This window comes from Fundulus heteroclitus, unplaced genomic scaffold, assembly GCF_011125445.2.
Source record: "Fundulus heteroclitus isolate FHET01 unplaced genomic scaffold, MU-UCD_Fhet_4.1 scaffold_40, whole genome shotgun sequence".
In the NCBI taxonomy this organism is placed as follows: Eukaryota; Metazoa; Chordata; class Actinopteri; order Cyprinodontiformes; family Fundulidae; genus Fundulus; species Fundulus heteroclitus.
Window position 1 is genome coordinate 1,413,234 of NW_023396813.1, and position 21,660 is coordinate 1,434,893.

Consider the following 21,660-nt stretch of genomic DNA (forward strand, 5'->3'; position numbering starts at 1 on the left):
ATATTAAAAAGTGTTAATAGATAAGATAACATTAGCTTATCCTTTTTTTATCCCACGACGGGGAAATTTATAGGATTAAAGCAACAGGCAGGTGCACACAACACAGACAAAATTACATAAGGATTGAAATATATAAGAGGTGGATTAGCAAAAAAACACTGAACATAACATTATTATTATTATTATTATTATTATTATTATTAAATTGTAATAATAAAATAAAAACCACAAAACCCAAAAGGTCAACAGTTTCATGATACATCAAGCTTAGGGACTGGCTAATATACAGCAGGTCAAAAAAGGCCATATTTTGGCTGCAGTGCTTGCTGTTCTCTTATGAAGAAAAGATCAACTAGTGCACTAAATTCAATAGATGGGTTGAAAATATCCAGTATAAAATAAGTGCTACAAATGTTACAACACTTTTGTTCATATGGCAGCAGAACATTAAAATAAAAGTGCTCTTTACACTACTTTTGAATTCATTCTTGGAGTTTGTAAATACAATGCGATTAATCAGGGCGATTAATCGCGATTAAATATTTTAATCGTTGCCCAGCCTATCTATATATATATATATATATATATATATATATTTCAGCACATGACTTTCTCAGTACTTGATAGTTTTAGTACATATTCCCTAGTTACTGGGGGGGAAATTATGGCGGCTGGTGGCTTCAAAGCAACTCGTTCTAACAGCGGCTATTAGCAGTCCAGTGTATAATAGAGATCAGTGGGGTCAGGACTGGAAACCAGAAGCCAACTCTGGTTGGAGGTGAGGTGACCTTTAGAGGTTAAAGGTTGAGCTCACTCCTGAGCTTATGGCGGATAGACTTGCTATCAACTCATTTAACTGAATAGGTGTTTGATTGATTACTTGTTTTAGGGTTATGTCTTTATGTGAATAGTTACTGTCATTTTGGTTAAGTGACAATTATTTTTTTGCTTAGTGCTGTTGTACGAAAATGGGCCGTCTTTCTGGTGTTGTGCGTTGTTGTTCAGCCTGGGATGGATGGACTGCAGCGCGGGTTGTCTTTCCAACTACGTGGCTTAGTGTGAGCAGCAGTTTCCAGTTCCTTATTTTTCTAGAAGACTTTAGGCTTGTCTCACCAGCTTGTCTACCACTCGCTGCAGCCAATTAAAGCCAGTCTTGCTTGGAGATGCACCGATACAATTTCCGGATCTGATACTGTCTCCAAAGTTTCTCCATTGTGAGATCAATAAAGCTTATCTTAACTTAAGTTGACTAATTAGCTGGATCGGATGAAGAATGAATGACGCCGATCCAGTAATTTTTTTTATCAAGATCATACACAGAAATTCAGTTACAGTAATCTAGTCACTTTTTTCAATTCTATGTTTGCAACGCCGGTTACATCATCACGTAGAGGACGCACAGCCGCTACGGATGAACAAACACAAATCGACACGGACCAGCACCGCACCGAGCCAAGTCTGTTATTTGGAGACATTTCAAACTTAATACACCAACATCTCCGACTGGAACATGCAATATCTGCAACGTGAAAACTGTGAGAAGTGGTGATAAAGTTGGTAAACTCAAAACCACAAACTTAAATTAAACACTTCCAAAAACAGCATGCTAAAGAGCACGCAAATATTTTTTAACACCGTTTGTGTCAAGCCTGATACCTCCACTCACATGGCAAGGTATGCAGCTCATTCAACAGTAGTATCAGGTATCGACCGATACGTTCAGCCAAGGTATTGTATCGGGAAAGAACTGGATCAATGCATTTCTGGTCTTGATAATCTTCGCTTCAAATATATTCAACTTGTATTCGTTTTTGTCTTTTTTCCAGCTCCCAAACCGGTCTATAGCCAAGGTGTAACGTCATATACCCAGAGCCAGCAGAATCGCCAGGTGACTGTCATAAAGCCAGCTGCTGCCAGTCCAGCTTCATCCACGTTCTCCATATTCCCAGTGACCTCAACTGTTCAGCCTGTGGCAGCTGCTGCCTCGGTTGTCCCGTCTTACTCCCAAAGCCCAACATACAGCACAAACGCCGTCACCTACTCTGGTAACGTGAACGTCAGTTTAGATTTGATACAATCTGGTATTGATTAAGGCTGTCACAATAACAAATTTTGGTTAGGGTTGGGAATTTTCACGATTCCGATTCCCTTATCGATTTTGTGAAATAATTCAATTCCTTATCGATTCTCTTTTCGATTCCAATTTGGGGAAAAAAAGGATAACAAACAGTTGATGATGAGCATCAACTTTGTTTACTTAATTATCACACAACCTTACAAACTTACAAGGTCAAGATGTCCACAGCAAATGTGCAAGTGGAGTAACATTTATATTTGTTTAAATAAAAAAAAGAATATTAGAACAAACTTAAATACAGTAGATGAGTTGTTTAGAATACAAGAAAATGTAAGTTTGTTGTGACAGTTGCTTATTAATCTCTCTTTAGATAACCTCAGTCACTGAAATCTAACGGAGAAGCCATCTTTTTATCGAAAAAGCATTACTGTACAATTTCGGGAAATAAACTCATCTCCCCCTGATTTAAATAAACAAGCGTCACCTTTCTCTCGCTCCCTGAACTGCGGAGCAACTTCGTAGCATGTTTTGTTACATCCATTGCAATAGCTAGAATCATGTAAGAATTCCAGCTACCAGTAGTTCTAATTAAACATGCTAACAAGGAAGGGCTGGATTAACGAGAAAGGCACACTCCCTTAATAACCCTAAAAAGAGGTAGGAAATTGGTTTATTTCCAGAAATGGCATATGATTTACTAGGAACCAGCCAGTGATGTAAAACTAGCTACTTACTACCAGAGTTGCCTTCCATGCTGGTCGTAACTTAAGCTTCTGTCCGGTAAGAATCACAAACACGGCATTCGTTAAAATGTATGCCATGTTGTGTGCACAGGTGTTTCTGCCTGTTCGATGTATTTCCTCCCACGGATGTAATTTTCACTTTGCAATGATTGCAAAGCTTCTTGTTGCCATTTTTCTCTTCCTTAAAATCAGTGGCGGCTGATGAAACAAAATCTTGGTGGGGCTGGCCAATAGATTTCCCTGCCTAACCCAGTACATGCATTTAATTAAAAGTCAGAAAATTACCACGATTCCACAATAAGCATTTAATTAATAAAAAAAACATTAACAAAGGATTATTTTGGTGTTTTTGTCTTATTAATCCTTTTCATACATATGCCAGAGGGTTTGCATACATTGTCCATGTATGTATATTATTATGAAACGAACGTTTACGTCTTGACTTAAATATATATCCTAATTTTTTATTTATATAATGATTTAAGTAGAACAATGACAAAAGTGCAAAATTAAGTTGTATTTACTGGAGATGAAGTGTAGACTGCAAATTCTGTCGTATGACGGCTCCCACAGTCGTTAGGGAGTGTCTGCCTGCGTCCTTTTCATTTAAATTATCCATTTCTTTCTTCTTCCTTCTGTAAACGAAAGAAACGTACATCCGACGATTTGGAATGCCTCTGTGTGCAACCGGGAGCACTACAAGTCGTAGGCATTGTTTAGATTCCAAAAATAAACTAAAAGTACACTCTAATTCACCCGTTTTGTCATGGTAGTAGACGAGAACAGTACTGTTTTTGCCTACCAGCGGGACCCGGATGTAGCGCTGACGTCACGCGTGAACTGGTCTATACACCTATTACTGTGTAGCAGGGGCAAAGACTCCAGGAGCCCCAAAGCCATTCATTTTGGCGATGCTGATTGGCCAAATATTTATAAATTTTCCCTAGCAACAGTATACGATTGGTTATTTCGCTACAGTTGTGGGGCGCCTTGAGTGACAGCCCCAAAAGTGTAGAAGAAGAGAAATGATACGTTCTGTTGGTGGAAATGCACTGTTAAATGAGATTCAATTGGTAGTCAATTAGTACAAGTGTTTTAATAATTCTTATTACATGTAGCCACGTACTATTAAGTAAAAACTGACATTAATAATACTTTTAAAATCTATATATATTTAGACTTTTCCCCTCCACATCTAGGGAGGGCAGAGCCCTAGCGCCCCCTATGGGCCAGCTGCCACTGCTTAAAATGAGGCCAAACCTTTCGATGGGGCGCCATTTTTTTGTTTTGCTTTAAGCCTGGTCTCGTCGTGCGCAAGTTACGCACATGTGCTTACTGAATGCCGTGTGCGTAACTTGCGTAAAAAACGTGACGTAACTTGCGTAAAAAAACACAGTGCTACCGTTGTGCTGCTCAGAGCCGCAGCACGACTGAATCGATAAGAGAATCGTTTAGCGAGCTGCCAAACGGTGCCATGGAATTGGAACACACGGAACCAGTTCTGAACAGGAACCGGTTTTTGATTCCCATCCCTAATTTTGGTGGACGATCTTTTTTTTTTCCCTCTAATTATCGGGATAAATCATAACATTGTCATTTGGGGACCTTTTTCAAATAATACGACAATGGCATAATACCACAACTATATCCTCTCGACCTACCGCCTCAGAGAGATAAAGCGGTCAGCCGGCGTCATTTGGCTTAAATCCAAAAAACTCCCTCCCTGCAGCGGTTGTGTTTGGCTTTGACACCAATACCATTTTCTTTTCAAATTAGTGTTTCTCTGGCTCTCCCTCACCAGTCTGTCATCGTAAACTTTGAGCATGTGCCTACCTGACACTAGATTTTACTCTCTTACCTCTTACACTTAGGAATCGAGAAGACAGGGTGAGTAGACGCTGATGAACTGTACTAAAACCTTTTATCCACTCTCAGAGATGAGAAGGAAAGACATGGGGGGGGGGGGCATGCATATGCAAATTATCAAGCTTATTTTAATTAATCATATGATTAAAATTTATTGTGCAATTAATTGATTTAATGTTCATCGTGACAGGCATAGTTTTGGTGAACATGATTTTCTGAGCTGTTTTTTCAACAGCCATAAGAACGTAAAGAAGAGACTCAGGAACTGTGGCTGCAGGTTATCAGGAAAACATGTAACTAAATTACTTAGAAAATAGTGTGAAAATAATTTCCGACTTTTCTTTATTTTTATTTTTTATATTTCCAACACCCCAGGGGGAGCACTTACTGACAGACAGTTTTCTCTGGTACAGGAACAATGCAGCAGGTCTTCCACAACACTGAAGCCTTCTCTTTGGTCAGACTAAGATTGAGGAGATGCTGTAGAATCCCAGAGAGCTGCTCTGCACAAACCTTTAGAACTCTGGAGTAGACACCAGGGACGTGCAGAGACTGTTGGAGGGGCAGGTGCTCAAAGTTAAAAGTGGGCACATGGGGCACGGATTTAAAACATGATACAGAAACATACCTTGCTATACATCCGGCTGAAATGTACCAACCCATACTATAAAGAATGTAACATGGAATCAAGGGCGTAGGTTTGATTTGAACTTTGATTTGAACTTTAACCCTAGGGACACTTCATTGCTCTGACATCATTGGTCCTACGCAGTATGCATGCTCCTATTTCTTTATGCTTGACTTGAGCGTCAGGGCGCGTTTCTTCTGTCTAAAGAGAAAAGCAGTATTTCTTACTACATTTATACAAATTTTATAAGCACGACACACACTAGATGCTGTTTGTTAATCTGGTGGCCTAGTGGTTAGAGCATTGATCTTGGGTCCCAGAGGTTATGAGTTTAACTCCCACAGACTACCATTCTGGGTCCCTGAGCAAGACACTTAACCCCGATTGCTCCCCAGGCGCCGCACAGTGGCAGCCCACTGCTCACCAAGGGGATGGGTGAAGATGCAGAAGTGAATTTCTCCATTGTGAGATCAATAAAGTTCTATTATTATTATAAATTATAAAGCAGCGCCCGTTCTGATGAATTGAGACTTTTTTCCCACTTTGAAAAAGTTTGCATTTGAACTTACCAGCAACAGAGACCTATCAATTTTTACCATCTGCAACATTCCAAACACATTTCTTACATCATATATCTGAAGAGTAGATAACAGCTTCTCCTTACCTACATCTTCTCAGACAATTAAATTATTTCCCTACCAATAGTGAGTTGTCGATGTTTAAATGTGCAGTAAATCTTAATACATAAGGAGCATGGAGGACCCAATACTGTACTTTGAGTAAGATTGGTGACACCAAAACTGAATTGTTTCATGAGTGGTTGTCCATTTCATCACTCAAATGAGAACCACATACTATTGGTATATACTAGTAAGACTAATAAAGAACAGCAGATAAAACTTTAAGATATGTTAAGGCCTATATTAAATTAATTTTACGACCATATCAACAGATTAAATACTTTTTACTTTTTTGGTGTACCAAATTACCCTCGTAATGAAGTAATATTTTATGGATTAAGTCCCTGATGATAAGAATGTCTAGCTCCGCCCCTGGTTTGCACTAATTTACTAATAGACAGTGTGGAAATCTTTGTACAATAAAAGCAATGTAAATAGTGTTCCTCGGTTGTATTTGTCGTAATTCTAATTCTAGAAGTAGAAATAGTGAAATAAATAGCACTATCATTTTGTGAAATCCTAATTACGCTATTATAAATAAGTAAAAGTCTAAACAAAATATAGCAGTTGTTTAGGCAGCATATAGTGTTGTTGTGCTGTATATCATATAAAAGAAATATCACCTGCTATTTATACCTGAACTGCATCAGAGGGTCAACAAAAACATTAAACAATAATAGCAACGAAATATTGGTAAAAGGGAAACCCTCACCTTTTCTTTTTCAGGCAGCTGTGGCTAAGAATCAGAATTTTTAATAGTCTACAGTCTTTGCTTTTCCATCTTTCCAGCCGGCTTCAGAACTCCAGCCTGGCACAAAATATTTAGTTTTATAAAACAGATTAGGTTTCTGCTGATAAATGCATTATACTTCAGAATTAGATGCTATTTTGAGATGCTAACGTTGGTTACTTACATTTCTCAAGTTCCATAAATCAAAACTCTCTCGCCTGCTTCTTTACAGAACTGCACTCAGCAGCTTTCACCTATTTTACTGCAGATAATTAGTTTCTTAACTGGGACTAGTTCCGTAGCCTAGTATTGATTGTGGTAACCGCAGTATCCCTGTATGACTCAAAACTGAAATCTCCGCTCCAAGCAAGCACGCACACGGACAGACTAGAAAACAGCCAATCAGAAAGAGGGAAGGCGGGATTTAAAGCAGTATAACCAATGACAGTGGAGTTAAACAGCACAGAGCACAGTCAAGTGTGCTGCAGATTTAAAGGGGCAGGACCACTGAGCTATATAATACACTGGAGTGCTGATTTTGCCGAAAAACTGAAGTCACTGGCCGCCATCTTGCTACTCCCTACTCTCACAGAATCCCATAGGATTTGGTTGCAACAACAAGCAGTTTTCTGGCTGAGTGAAAATATTTCACAGGTAATTCTACAGTCAGTGGATGTACTAACACTATTAACTACTAGGAAATTAGGTATTATTATATATATTATATATATATATATATATATATATATATATATATATATATATATATATATATATATATATATATATATATATATATATATATATATATATATATATATATATATATATGTAAATATATTTTTTTGTACATTGTTATTTATATATTTATAAATGTTAAACATATTATTTAAATGAATAAAATGCAAAATATTTCAGCACATGACTTTCTCAGTACTTGATATTTTTAGAACATAACATAAAAGTATATGGCATTTGACATTTTAAAAGTTTTAAGCTCCCCCTGAACATGAGAAAATCCTCGTTATTCGATGCTGTAGCGCACATATTCCCTAGTTACTGGGGGGAAATAGGGAGTACCAATATGGCGGCTGGTGGCTTCAAAGCGACTCGTTCAAACAGACGGTGATTAGCACTCCAGTGTATTATATAGCTCAGTGGGCAGGACAGACTGGCCAGCGTGAGGCAGCGGAGCTGGGAGCTGCGAGAGGAAAAGTAGGGCAGAGTGAGGGTATGTTATGTGGATCATGTAACCAGCCACGGTAGATCTAAATTATTATTCTTTTGGACATGCACCATGCACACACACACCAACAAACACGCACACATAAAAAAAAAAAAAAAAAAAAAATGAAAAAAGGGCACTTTGGGCACCAAGGGGAAAAGGGGCAGGTGCTCAAGCCCCCTCCGCCCCCCCCCTCTGCACGTCCCTGGTAGACACCACCTGGTCGTGCAGCCCTGTTCTGGTTCAGTCTCTCCAGTTGCATTTTCTAAATAAACTTGATATCAGTATTGCAATTTTTAGTAACGGCATTCAAATTATTCATTTTGAATAGTTTTTCTACTGACTGAAAAATTTAATCCGGGCTCCACTTTGAACAAGGATATTAACTCTTCTCAATTACTTTTAAACTCTTCCAAATTATTTGTTTCTAAAGATGCCTTGATTCTATTCTAATTTAGATAATAAAAATATCAGACTGTAACTAATTCTATTTTTCTTACCTTCTTTAAAAAAAAGCCCTTCCACATCTGCCTTCAACATTTCCCTTGTTACTAGTGTCAAGTTTGAAATGTTAGTTTCATGTCAACCTTAAGTCGTGGCATCCTACACTGAACTTGACTTCATTGTATCATTATTAGGAGTAAATTGGAGTGTCTGTAATTAAATTTAACTAAATTGATTTCGGTATGTATTTGTGTAATTTACCAGTTTATACATTGATTTAACGTTTAGAGTAAATTGATGCATGAAAAGAAACATATAAATCTCACATCAAATGAAGGTATTACAAGATTACTCCCAATTCTGCATCAAAAATGTGCAAAGGGTGTGCACGATCCTGTCAGATACTCCATCCAAGCAGTCCTTTGCTTTAGGCTATATCCAAGCTGAGATGATGGTTCCGATTTATTGGATTGTGCCTCTCTAGGCTGGAATTTAACATTCTGTTTCACTTATGATTACGTTATTAATAGGGATGGGTATCAATAACGATTTATCAATACTACTACTATTAATGATACTCCTTATCGATCCGGCATTTTTACGGTGACCTTCTCCATACTTGTTAAACCAAACAAAAGGGTTAAAAAAAAAATCATGATCACTGACTGGTTTATTTTTCAAACATTTGGAACAAAAGCAAACAAAATAAAAGTACAAAATAATCTTTTATAGAAATAGAGCAATAAGCAATTAAATAACTATATAAAAAAGGCTATAACACTATCTTGAATAAAAAGTATGTTGTAGGAGAGAAAAATATCTACATTGACAAGACAGAAAATGAAGTATCAAATAATATTTTTACCTAGGGATGGGAATCGAAAACCGGTTCCTGTTCAGAACCGGTTCCGTGTTTTTTAATTCCGTGGCACCGTTTGGCAGCTCGCTAAACGATTCTCTTTTCGATTCCGTTGTGCTGCGGCTCTGAGGAAGTTACGTCACGTTTTTACGCAAGTTACGTCACGTTTTTACGCAAGTTACGTCACGTTTTTTACGTAAGTTACGCACACGGCATTCAGTGAGCAAGTACGACGTGACCAGGCGAAAAACCAAACAAAAAAAAAAAAAAGCCGCCCCATCGGGGGAAGCGGTCGAAAGTTTGGTTTTTTTTTTTTTTTTTTTTTTTTTGAAATATTATACAAATCACAAGGCAGCAAATCAAAGGGTGTTTCAATACAAAACAGAAATGAGAGGCATGGATGCAGAACAGCCACAAAAGGACAGACAAAAAAAAAACAAACAAAGAAAAAAAAAAAAAGAAAAAAAAATACATTGAAACCATTGAAAACAAGGCAGTTACGAGCTACAAGACTACTAACTTATGTTCTACAATAATGTTGAGAAGTTTTTTAGCAATAGTCACCATTATTTTAAGGGCTTTTACATAGAGTAGAAACTCATTGAAAAAAGTGCAAAATTTAGGAGGCATTTTCTTACATTTGGACTTATGTATGTATGACTTTCCAAGAATTATGATAGTATTTATCAGAAGGGATGTTTTTTTACAGTCTAAGATTAGACCAAAAATAATGTCTTTCTGACAAAAAATCTCCAGCTGAGGAAAATTAGGTTGTAACCATATGAAAACATTTTGCCAAAAAGTATCAGAGAAATTACAGAGAAAAAATACATGGTCAGTAGATTCAATATCAGTATTGCAGAAGGAACAACAATTAGTTTCAAATCCAAAACGCTTATGTAAAAAGTCATTGGAGGGATATATATTATTGAACGTACGATAATGAATTTCTTTCGCTTTGGGGGGAATAGGAAATTTCAAAAACTGTGTTCTCAAACAGGGCACAATATCTTTAGGAAAGAATTCTAAGATAGAATTTTTGTAAGATTGAAATGGAAACAAGATGCGAGTGAATAAGTAACGAATAGTTTTATTTTGAATTGGAGTCTCTCTGAAATCACAATCACCTATTAAGATTAGAGGAAGTTGAGGAAGGATAAGGTTAGTGGATGTTGATAAAACACTTCTAATCAAGATCAAAATAGAGTGTGGAATAGCTTTGGTAATAAGCTTGAATGTTTTTAGATTAGTAAAATTACCATATTTAGCACAGAAGTCATTAAATGCTAAAAGCTGGCCACTATTATCTACAAGGTGAATTGGAGACCAAATACCATTATCTAACCAATCCTTATAAAATACAGACTTGTTTCTAATAGTAACATATCTATTATTCCAAATCGGGGTATTGTGTGGAGTAAAATTATGATTGTATAGAAGTTTCCAATATAAAAGGACTTGTTGGTGGAAGAGAGATAATTTGATGGGCAATTTTTGAATTAAGTAATCACATTTAAGTAAGAAATCAATGCCTCCCAGCATCTTAAAGATTTGCCTGGGGATATGAAACCAGATGTTATTTGTGTTTAAAAGTGATTTTAACCAGTTAATTTTCAAAGTTCCATTCATGAACTCAAAATCAATGGCTTCTAACCCTCCATCCTCATATTTCTTAGATAATAAAGTCTTTTTAATATAATGTGTTTTTTTCCTCCAAATGTAGTTGAAATTAATTTGATTTATTCTTTTAATAGCTCTATTGGAGATCGCTAAAGAATATGCTGGAAAGATACATCTTGAAATACTTTCCATCTTAGTCAAAAAGACTCTACCTAGTAAACTAACATCACGCAGCAGCCACAAGTTGAGCTTAGATTGGCAATTATCTACTACTTTCCAAATATTTTCATTTTCTCTGTCAGCATAGTTTTTGGTTATATTAATACCTATTATTTCACAGTAGATTGTATGGGTATGCCATAAGCTTCTGTTAGGTGAAGTTGTGTTTGATGAATAGGCATCAATTCACATTTATTTAAATTGAGTTTCAACCCTGAAGCTTTAGAAAATATGTGAATTCTTTCCAGTATCTTTGGGACTTCTGATAACTGCTTCATAAAGATGGTAGTATCGTCAGCTAGCTGGCTAATAAGTAAAGGCATACCAAGAGCATTTAAAGGAGCGATATTAGAATTTTTTATAAAAATTGAAAGCATTTCCACAGCAATTAAAAAAAGAAATGGGGAGATGGGACAACCTTGTTTCACTCCGCGTTCTATAGTAAAACGAGGCGAGGTACCACCTGGTAAGGAGACAGAGCTGTTTGTGTCCTTATAAAGAGATTGAATAATAGGTTGAAATTTGGGACCAAATCCTAAAAATTTTAAGCAGCTAAAGATAAACGGATGTTCAATGGAATCAAAAGCTTTATAGAAGTCGAGAAACAAAATAAAGCCATCATCTTTTATTAAATAGTTATAATCTAGGAGATCAAGTACTAAGCGAATATTATTGTGAATGGACCTTTTCTGGATAAAACCAGATTGGGATTCACTAATAATTTTATGCAAATTTGATTTCAGCCTGTTGGCATAAATTAGGGTAAGAATCTTGTAGTCAGTGTTTAGTAAAGTGATTGGTCTGAGATTATCAAGAATTCTATGGTCTTTACCAGGTTTGGGGATTAAAATAATTACTCCTTGTTTCATAGTTGGTGGGAAAGCCAAATTGTCCATCACTTCATTAACCATATTAAAAAAGGGTTCTCTTAAATGGTTCCAGAAATGTTTGTAAAAATTGGATGTAAGACCATCACACCCAGGAGATTTGTTCAAAGATAAACTGTTGACAGCAACATCCAACTCATTGATAGAGATATCAGCATCACACAAAACTGCAAACTCTTCATCAATGCGAGGTACAAGATTCAGGATGTGACTGAAAAAGAAAGAAGCATTATCAGAAGAATATGAAGAGGAGTAAAGATGGTTGTAGAAGGAGAAAACTTCTCTGGAAATCAAAATAGGGTCAGTTATAATTTGGTCATGCACCTTCAAGGCTTTAATAGAGTTTTTTTCCTGCCTTCTTTTCTCAAGCTGACAGAAATAAGAAGTACTTTTTTCCCCTTCTTCGATCCATTTAGCACAAGATCTAATGTAGGCGCCTTTCGCCTTATGAGTATAAATTTCATCCAGCTTAGTCTGCAGATTTTGTAATATTTGTTTATCTTCTTCAGTAGGAGAAGTCTTACTGCAATAAGTGTTTATATCTTTAATTAAACTCATTTCAGAAAGCCTACCATTTTTACTTAACTTTTTCGCAAAGAAAATGCAAAATTTGCGTATTCTAAATTTTAAGAATTCCCATCTGGCGGAATGAGAAGATAAAGACAGATCTGACATTACCTCAGAGATCAGAGAAAGAATTCCACTTTCAAAGTCTTTGCTTTTAAGTAAGCTTGAATTAAATTTCCAATATCCTACTATACCTTTACGAATACCAGGATTCAAAGTCAATTTAATTACTGCGTGATCTGTCAGAGGAGCTGCTGACATGGAACATTCTGAAACAAAATTTCTCATGGAGGCGGAAATTAACCAAAAGTCTATTCTGGATTTGATTGTATCATTTGGCTTAAACCAAGAATATTGTTTCGTGTTTGGATATTTGAAGCGCCAGGGGTCTAGTAAGTCAAGAGATCCACAGAATTCAGTAAGTGTGGAGTTGGAACTGCGTTGGAAACGAGAAGGATGTCTATCAAGTACTTCATCGTAAACCATATTGTAATCTCCTCCTACAATAACGTCTGCAGATGGATAGGAGAGCTTAAGAGCTTCAACATTCTCGGAGATTTCAGAGAGTAACAGTTTGTTTTGCCCAGGGGAGTTAAAACCATAGATATTTACTAAAAAAGTATGATGCCCGTTAAGATCTAAAACACATATAAGCCAGTGACCGGTCTTACTAAATTTAGAAGTAAGTAATTTCCCAGGTGAGTTATAGAAAAGAATTGCTAAACCTGCAGATTTAGTGGTGCCGTGATCAAAGATAATTTTATCCCCCCACTGATTAATCCAAAATTTTTCATCTTCTGGACAAGAATGAGTTTCTTGCAGTAAAAAAAAGTTGGCTCTTTCACCCTTACAAAACAAGAAAATAGCCTTTCTTTTGGTGATATCTCTTATGCCCCTAACATTAAGTGAAAAGCAAGAAAAGGAAACATTCATAACTGAGAAAACAAGAATTAACAACAGTAGAAGAGAAATACAAAACTTGACAAATCGCACAAACGAAGCGATTGAAGACGATTTATAATAGAGGAAATATTGACCCGTTTAAGTCAAAAAATAGAACTTTGACTTTCCAACCTAACCAACATGGTCAAACTATTGTGAATTTGTAACTTTCACATTCAAGACAAAACATAATGAAAAAGTCAACTAGGTAATCTTTTGTCCGTTTATATATCCAATTCCACCTCTGTAGTAAGCCCGCTTTCCTTCTGCTCTTGCTAGCTGGATCTTTGGCCACACTGCAGCGCGCGACTCCCTGTCAGCCTTGCAAAGATCTTCTATGAAGGCGATGCGCATCTCTTTGCAAACAGCCGAATCTTTCGTCATTCTCCACAGTACATCACGATGCATTCTTTGGGTAAACTGGACGATGACTTGCCTGGTTTGATTCTCCGTGTGTCTGCCAAGACGATGCACTGAATCCACAATGTGATTGATGTTTGAGGCCCAAGAGGGGGAAATCTTCACCAGAAGGTTTATCACCACTTCACGGATATTTTCACCATCTTTCTCTTTCAAACCTCGAATTTTTAAATTCCATCGACGCTTGTATCGCTCAAGCTCCAGGACACGTTCCAAAAGCTCTGTGTTGTCTTTTTTAAAAGCAGCCACTTCTTTTTCCGTGGACAGGAGCCGCGTTTGGCAATCTTTAATCTCAGCAGCGTTGAATTCAACAGCTTTAGCGATGTTAGCCAGCATACCGGAGTTTTGTTGAAGTTGAGAGCCGAGTGTGTCAATTTTATCAGTCAGCTGCTTTATCGCGTTAAGAACAGCACACATGTCATTTGAATCATCTGCTCTTGAGTCTTTCTTCTTAACAACTGGTGGGGTTTTAGCGGGAGAAAATGGGTCTTTCCTTTTAGAAGTTCCGGCAGTGGCATCAGCTTTAGCAGCATAGTCGTGGTTGGCTAACGCTAACTCCTCAGCACGAGAGGAGGAGAGAGGAGATTTTTTGGACGCCATAAGTCTTCTGTCAGTTAGTTATTCTTACCGTCTTGCGATTAATGATTAAAGAAGTTCGGGTGTTGAGTTGGCATTGGTTGGAAAGCAAAGAAGTGATGTAAATTGGGGCAAAAAAAACGGAGCTTACAGCTCTGGCTGCACCCGGTACGCCATCTTGCCGGAAGTCCGAAAGTTTGGTTTCATTTTAAGGAAGAGAAAGATGGCAACGAGGCGCTTTGCAATCATTGCAAAATGGCATATACATCCGCGGGAGGAAATAGATCCAACAGGCAGAAACACCTGCGCACACAATTTGGCATACAATTTAATGAATGCCATGTTTTTGATTCTTACCGGACAAAAGCTAAAGTTACGACCAGCATGGAAGGCAGCTCTGGCGGTAAGTAGCTAGTTTTACATCAGTGGCTGTGCTTAATGTGGTTCCTAGTAAATCATATGCCATTTCTGGAAATAAACCAATTTCCTACCTCTCTTTGGGGTTAAGGGATTGTGCCTTTCTCGTTAATCCAGCCCTTCATTGGTAGCATGTTTAATTAGAACTACTGGTAGCTGGAATTCTTCCATGATTCTAGCTATTGCAATGGATGTAACAAAACATGCTACGAAGTTGCTCCACAGTTCAGGGAGCGAGAGAAAGGTGACGCTCGTTTATTTAAATCAGGGGGAGATGAGTTTATTTCCCGAAATTGTACAGTAATGCTTTTTCGATAAAAAGATGGCTTCTCCGTTAGATTTCGGTGACTGAGGTTATCTAAAGAGAGATTAATAAGCAACTGTCACAACAAACTTACATTTTCTTGTATTCTAAACAACTCATCTACTGTATTTAAGTTTGTTCTTATATTCCTTTTTTTATTTAAACAAATAAAAATGTTACTCAGGTTGCACATTTTCTGTGGACATCTTGATCTTGTTAGTTTGTAAGCTCGTGTGATAGTTAAGTAAACAAAGTTGATGCTCATCATCAACTGTTTGTTATCCTTTTTTTCCCAAATTGGAATCGAAAAGGAATCGAATCGTTTCACAGAATCGATAAGGGAATCGGAATCGTGAAAATCTTTTCAATTCCCAACCCTATTTTTACCTGAATACAAACTACATTTCTAATTTTTTTTTTTATATTAGAAATTTTAACCAAAAGATAGCAGTGGTACCCACAGTGCATGGGCTGAATAAATGACAAAGGCTCAGTGTGAATCGGTTACAAGGAGGGATCCATTTAAGTGCAACAGTTTCTGAGGAAAGAAAAATATCGTTACCCGTTAAAGATTCATAATATATTTACAATGCTGCTTTGTAATCTAGTGGAAGCTTTGCTAATGCGTGACTCGTTTTCAATGGGAAAGTCTCAAACAACATGGAAAAAATTGCTAGACCCATTGCTTGTCACTTTTGAATAAAAATGTCACTGGAGGGGTCTGAATAGTTGGAGTCAGTGTTGATAAAAGTAAGCGAGGTGAAAATGTGAGAGCAGAACGTTAGCCCCTCCCATCAGTCCCCTCGGAGTGTGTGGAGAAGATTGACAAAACAATGTTGTTTCGGTTGGAGTCTCCCTGAAAAACTGAGTGGGACTTTAAAAATACAGTTAATAGGACTGATAAGGCTGAAGCTTGTTGGTGTGCATGGACCGTCCGACGTGGCCCTGGGGCCATTTTGATACTGGGTGTCGGTGTCCGTCCCTTGTCATTAAGGAGCAACAGTGGTGCAGAAGCTAGGGAGTTTGCCCTGTAACCGATAGGTTGCCGGTTTAAACCGCTCTGACCATCTGTCGGCAAGACACTTCACCCACCCTCCAGAAGCCAGAGTGGCACCCCACTTGTCAGTCTGCCCCAGGGCAGCTGTGGCTACAGTGTAGCTCACCACTATCAGGGTGTGAATGTGTGACTGATTTGTATGCAAAGTGGTTTTGGGTGTTCAAAACTTGATGAAGCACTATACAAGCACTATTTTACATCAGACATCTGATCAGGAATCATCATGAGTGATTGCAGTCATTAAGGTTTATATAGATGCTTTGGCTGTTTTACAGGAACCTCATACTCGGGCTACGAAGCAGCGGTGTACTCAGCAGCCTCCAGCTACTACCAGCAGCAACAGCAGCAGAAGCAGGCAGTAGCAGCTGTGGCAGCAACTGCTGCCTGGACAGGAAACACCTTCACTAAGAAACCCACCTTCCAGAGTAAGCAGCTAAGACCCAAGCAGCCACCCAAACCCACCCAGATCCACTACTGCGATGTCTGCAAGATCAGCTGTGCTGGCCCACAGGTAAGCTCAGGATAGTCTTCAGATGCACATCTTTATACAAATAAAGTAACCTTGATTAGGACGTGAGTCGTTGGCCCTACGCGCTGTTCAGCTCATTGTGGTTTGACAGTCAGATCATGTCCTTAACAATGATGTGCTAGTTGTAGATTGTCATGTACAGGATGACTGGGGTTACACTAAGTGAAACGCTGCTGTAGATTCTCAGTCCTAAAGGCTACATGTTGTTTCAAAAAGGGTTTTCAGGGCTTATTTTATTTAGAACAAATCCTGCGGTATTCTCTTGGTATATAAAACTTTTCATACACCTTTTTAGATTTTAAGTCAGATGAAAACACAGATTAGATTTGCTAACATTAGCTTAGATCTAGAGCTAGCTGCTCAGCATGAAAACACTTCCTGAATCAGTTTAACGCTTTTTGTAGCTATGCTAATTGTAAAAATTTAACTATTGCCAACAATTGTCTCCCTCACAACATTAGACTTACAAAGAGCATTTGGAAGGCCAGAAGCATAAGAAGAAGGAAGCAGCGCTGAAAGTATCTCAGGGCAGCAACAGCAGCAGTAGTGGAGGAGGTGTGCTGGCCCGCAATGCACAAAACCAGCTTCGCTGTGAACTTTGTGACGTTTCGTGTACCGGAGCTGATGCTTATGCTGCCCACATTCGAGGAGCCAAGCACCAAAAGGTTTACCAACACTGTTTATTCTCATCACTTACAAAAGGTTTCACACAGACATTCATTTCTAGCTCTAAGTCTGTATTTTCTAGATAGAAAGCTCAAACGAATTGGATTCCTCTTCCAGGTTGTGAAACTTCATACCAAACTCGGAAAGCCCATTCCTTCTACAGAGCCCAGCATGGTCACTCAGACTTCGTCCCTGAGCGTATCTTCCACCGGCAAGACCACACTGAGCAGTTCCAGCACCACCAGCTCAATGTGCCTGTCCTCCACCACTTCCTCCAGCTCTAGCTCCCCCTATCTGAAAGCTGTCAATATAACCGGCGGTGGGGTGGCTACTACCAAGAACCCACTGGCCAGCAGTCTCTCTGCTGCCAGCTTGGTATCAGCTGGCAAGAAAGTCAGCACCCCCAAGATTAATTTTGTTGGTTAGTAAGCATTCTTGATGTCGCCTTTGTTTTACCTTTAGTTCACCAAAAAGTTACACTACAGTAGGGCTGCAGTTATCGATTATTTTAGCAATTAATTAATTTATCAAGTATTTTTTTTCAATTAATCTAGAGTTACTCTTTATAAATTGCCATACATCACTAAACAAGTGTCTGGAACTAAAAAAACAAACTTTTATTGTACATTTGAAATGCATTGTAAATGGCAGAAACGTAACAAACACGCGATTTAATGCCGACAACATGGTAATTTAATAATTCAGACCTGTCTGTCTCTGCTTGGCAAAACAATAGACATAACTAGGACTGCAACTATTATTTTTCTAATTATTTAATCTGTGTGCTATTTTTTTATTAACGGAGTAATAATCAGCTTTTTTTAACAACTTGAACCAGGTGAAGCTGGAAGAGCATATATAGCGATCATTGCTGCTGTGAGTAGGTTGTTCTTCCAGCAAATGACAGTCTGTAGACTCCAGTTAATGATTTGGTCATTAAATTAGTTGATGATTATTTCAAAAGGGCATTCCTCAAATGATGTGATATTACTAAATTTAGCTGCATGCGTCGTGGCCATCTTGTGGTCGTACAAGCAGAGTGGTAAAGCTTGAATCGTTTACTTGTTTAAGTCAAATGGTAAACAGATCTGTTCTGAAGATCTTTAATCTTTTTCAGAACTCATTTTTTGTTTTGGATTCAGATTTGGATGTTAAGCTTGTGCTATATGTGATGTTTTGTCGATTCAGCTGGAAGTAAATTACAGACGACGGCAAAGATGGAAGAGGCAAGGGAAGAAATGAAAGGCGAAACTTGTAAGCCTGCCACGCCCTCTTCTGGTGCCTCAGATGCTAAAACTGAAATCTGTGATTCCCTGTCCACCTCAGCGCTTATTGCTCTGCAGAGTGATGTCCAGCCTGTTGGTCATGACTATGTTGAAGAAGTAAGTTTTTAGGAATGAATGCATGCGCAACCAGCCAACACTTGTGGGTTAGAATTGTTTTCCCAGTTCATTTCATGAATGTGTTCTTGCAGGTCAGAAATGATGAAGGTAAGGTTATTCGCTTCCACTGCAAGCTATGTGAATGTAGCTTCAACGATCCCAATGCCAAGGAAATGCATCTGAAGGGACGGAGACATCGCCTGCAGTACAAGGTTGGTGGCTGACCACTAACTTTTACTTCAGACATGTTTACCTCTTCTCTTGTGGAAGCAAAGCTTCTTCTACAACCAAATTTTCCATTAATCTCTGCAGGTTCACCACCATCACTTATATTAACTATGCTGTTGATTTAAAAAAAATTAGTCTGGTCTCATTGATTAACATTGGTGCTCTAATCTTGTTGGAAGATGTGAAGGGAAGATTGTACCAGGCCATCAGTGTGTCTCAGTTACGTTATAAACTTAGTCTGTTTTCTCTGCTTTTGAGATCTGGTCTCAGTAAAGAAAATGTCTTAATTTCCTCACTTTCTTTTTTTAAGTTGTCATTTGTTCAAACCAAGCGGTGGTCTAATCCTTTTCTGTATAACAATGTGTTTGACTTCTGAACTTGTTACTGATTTTTCAAAGACTTGAATAATGTAAGTCTAGATCTGTTATATTGGAGAAAGGATGAAATGAAAGGATGTTTTTGAGGTTAGTTTAGGGCTGGGCGATGTGGCCTAAAAAAAAAATCCCCTATTATTATTATTATTATTTTTATTTTTTTTTCACAAAAAATCAGATTTTACAATTTAAATCGATTTTCTCAACAGCCCCCAAATTCAGATGCAAAAGAAATAGTTCCAAAAATACATGTTTATTTTGATTTCTCCCTTGGAGTTAAAGTGCAATCAATAACAATTAGCCAAAAAGGCAATATGGCAAGCCCTGCCATTGTAAACTGTGAAAACATGACATGTAACCTTATGTAACATAACATTCAACAGCATCAGTTATCTGTACATGACAGCATAGCGTAGGGTGCATTCTTATCATCCTATCTACCACCTCTGGCTTTCTCCGTGTAACAATGACCATAAATCTGTGGTGGCAGAGTAAGAGGACACATCGTCCAACTCTTTTTTGACCCGTTGTTTTGTGCTATTATATAGATTGGGCAAGGCAACGTCGGAGAAGTACTTTCGGCTAGGTAGCACATACCTGGGGTCCAAAACTTTAAGCATGTTAATAAACCCCGGCTTTTCCACCGTATACATTGGCACCATATCCTTTGCTATATACATAGCAATCGCATCTGTTATGGCTTTCCAGCGGGCCGAATTCTTGTCATATGGGATGCAGTTTGAAAACGTTTGTGGTACGGTGGACTGTATTTTAGCGGCTGTGCTTCGGATGCTGCTGTCTTTTTCATTCCGCTGCACGCAACATTTCTCTCATTCGACAGGATGCTTTTTGAGGTGCTGCAGTAAATTTGTCGTACTGCTGCCTTTGCTAGCAACAGACTTCATACATACTTTGCAGCGGGGTGTTGTCTGGTCTAAATCTGACCTCGCGAACGCGAACCAATTCCAAATGACGGATGACAGTGCCTTTCTTCGGAACGAGTTTTTCCCTGCTTGCTGCCATGTTGTCACTCACTATTGGCTGTAGTGCAGACCGCGGTGAAGTTGGTTTGATATTGGACATTCAAGCTCCGCGGAGTCAGCGGGATCTAGCTCACGGTTGATCCAGTTGAAGGACTCCGATGTCCAATGTGACAAAAGTGTTTTATGCAATTCCCACTTCACGAGCGAGGATTTTGAGGGGTACTTACAATGGAGCATGGGCTCTATGTCTCAGGCAGCGTTAGATATAGTCTCCTCAGGTTCACCTTGTTCAAACTCCGTTTCTTCGTATATATATATATATATATTCGGTATCTGAGTCGCCGATGCTTGAGGTGGAGTTTGTAGATGTATCAGACATTTTTTTTATAATTTTTTTTGTACGTAGAGTAAGAGTTATTAATTAAATTTAATAAATCGGTAGCGAAAGTCGTAGTGTTAGCAGCCGGATGCACGGTACTCGTTCTGTTTGTGACGTCACATTCTGCAGCCCGATTGAGGAATGTTCGGGCTCTTTCTCTTATACAGCAAGTTTTATCGAAATTACTTCCAAACGGCGCACATAATTCACATATAATATACATTTCTTTACTCTGGTGACTATTTGAATGCATCTGCGTTAAAATACATCATTCAGTCCAAGAGTTAGACTTTAAAGAGAATACCGATTTTCATTCAAACAAGTCGACGTGAACTACACACTCGAGTTAATCCATAAAATCGGTTTATCGCCCAGCCCTAGGTTAGTTACTTTATTTGCAGATCAATATGCTGGCTGTCAACACGTGCCATTGTTAAATCTGTAGGAATAAAATTCAGCTCTTGAATTTTGTGATGATGAAGATAATGATACAGGGCTATGAAAGCACCACTAAATGACAGACTAAAACTAGTTTGTTCTTCTAAAAAGAATGACTGGATCCGTAATTCAAGTCATTAGACCAGCAAGCCACATCTCACATAGTCTATTGACATAGCTGCCTCCATTTAGCACAAAGTGCCTTCAGATCACAGCAATAAGTGTTGCGTTTGTGAATGTTTTCTTTTTTAGAAGAAGGTAAACCCTGATCTACAGGTGGAGGTCAAGCCCAGCATCCGAGCCAGAAAGATTCAGGAAGAGAAGATGAGAAAACAGATGCAGAAAGAAGAGTACTGGAGAAGAAGAGAGGAGGAGGAGCGCTGGAGGATGGAAATGAGGTGTGGCTTTGTTCTGCAGTGC

The 21,660-nt window shown here is 38.3% G+C and overlaps 1 protein-coding gene across 3 annotated transcripts in view; it reads left to right on the top strand.

Annotated features, from left to right (window-relative positions):
* The window catches only part of zfr (zinc finger RNA binding protein), a 72,595-nt gene that overhangs the window by 12,100 nt on the left and 38,835 nt on the right, over positions 1 to 21,660 (top strand). For all 3 annotated transcript variants that reach the window (XM_036130966.1, XM_036130968.1, XM_036130967.1), the window contains 7 exons: positions 1,827 to 2,045; positions 16,537 to 16,772; positions 17,252 to 17,455; positions 17,574 to 17,877; positions 18,645 to 18,838; positions 18,931 to 19,050; positions 21,493 to 21,638. In XM_036130966.1, the coding sequence (XP_035986859.1) occupies positions 1,827 to 2,045; positions 16,537 to 16,772; positions 17,252 to 17,455; positions 17,574 to 17,877; positions 18,645 to 18,838; positions 18,931 to 19,050; positions 21,493 to 21,638 (1,423 nt within the window). The remainder of the gene's footprint in view (positions 1 to 1,826; positions 2,046 to 16,536; positions 16,773 to 17,251; positions 17,456 to 17,573; positions 17,878 to 18,644; positions 18,839 to 18,930; positions 19,051 to 21,492; positions 21,639 to 21,660) is intronic.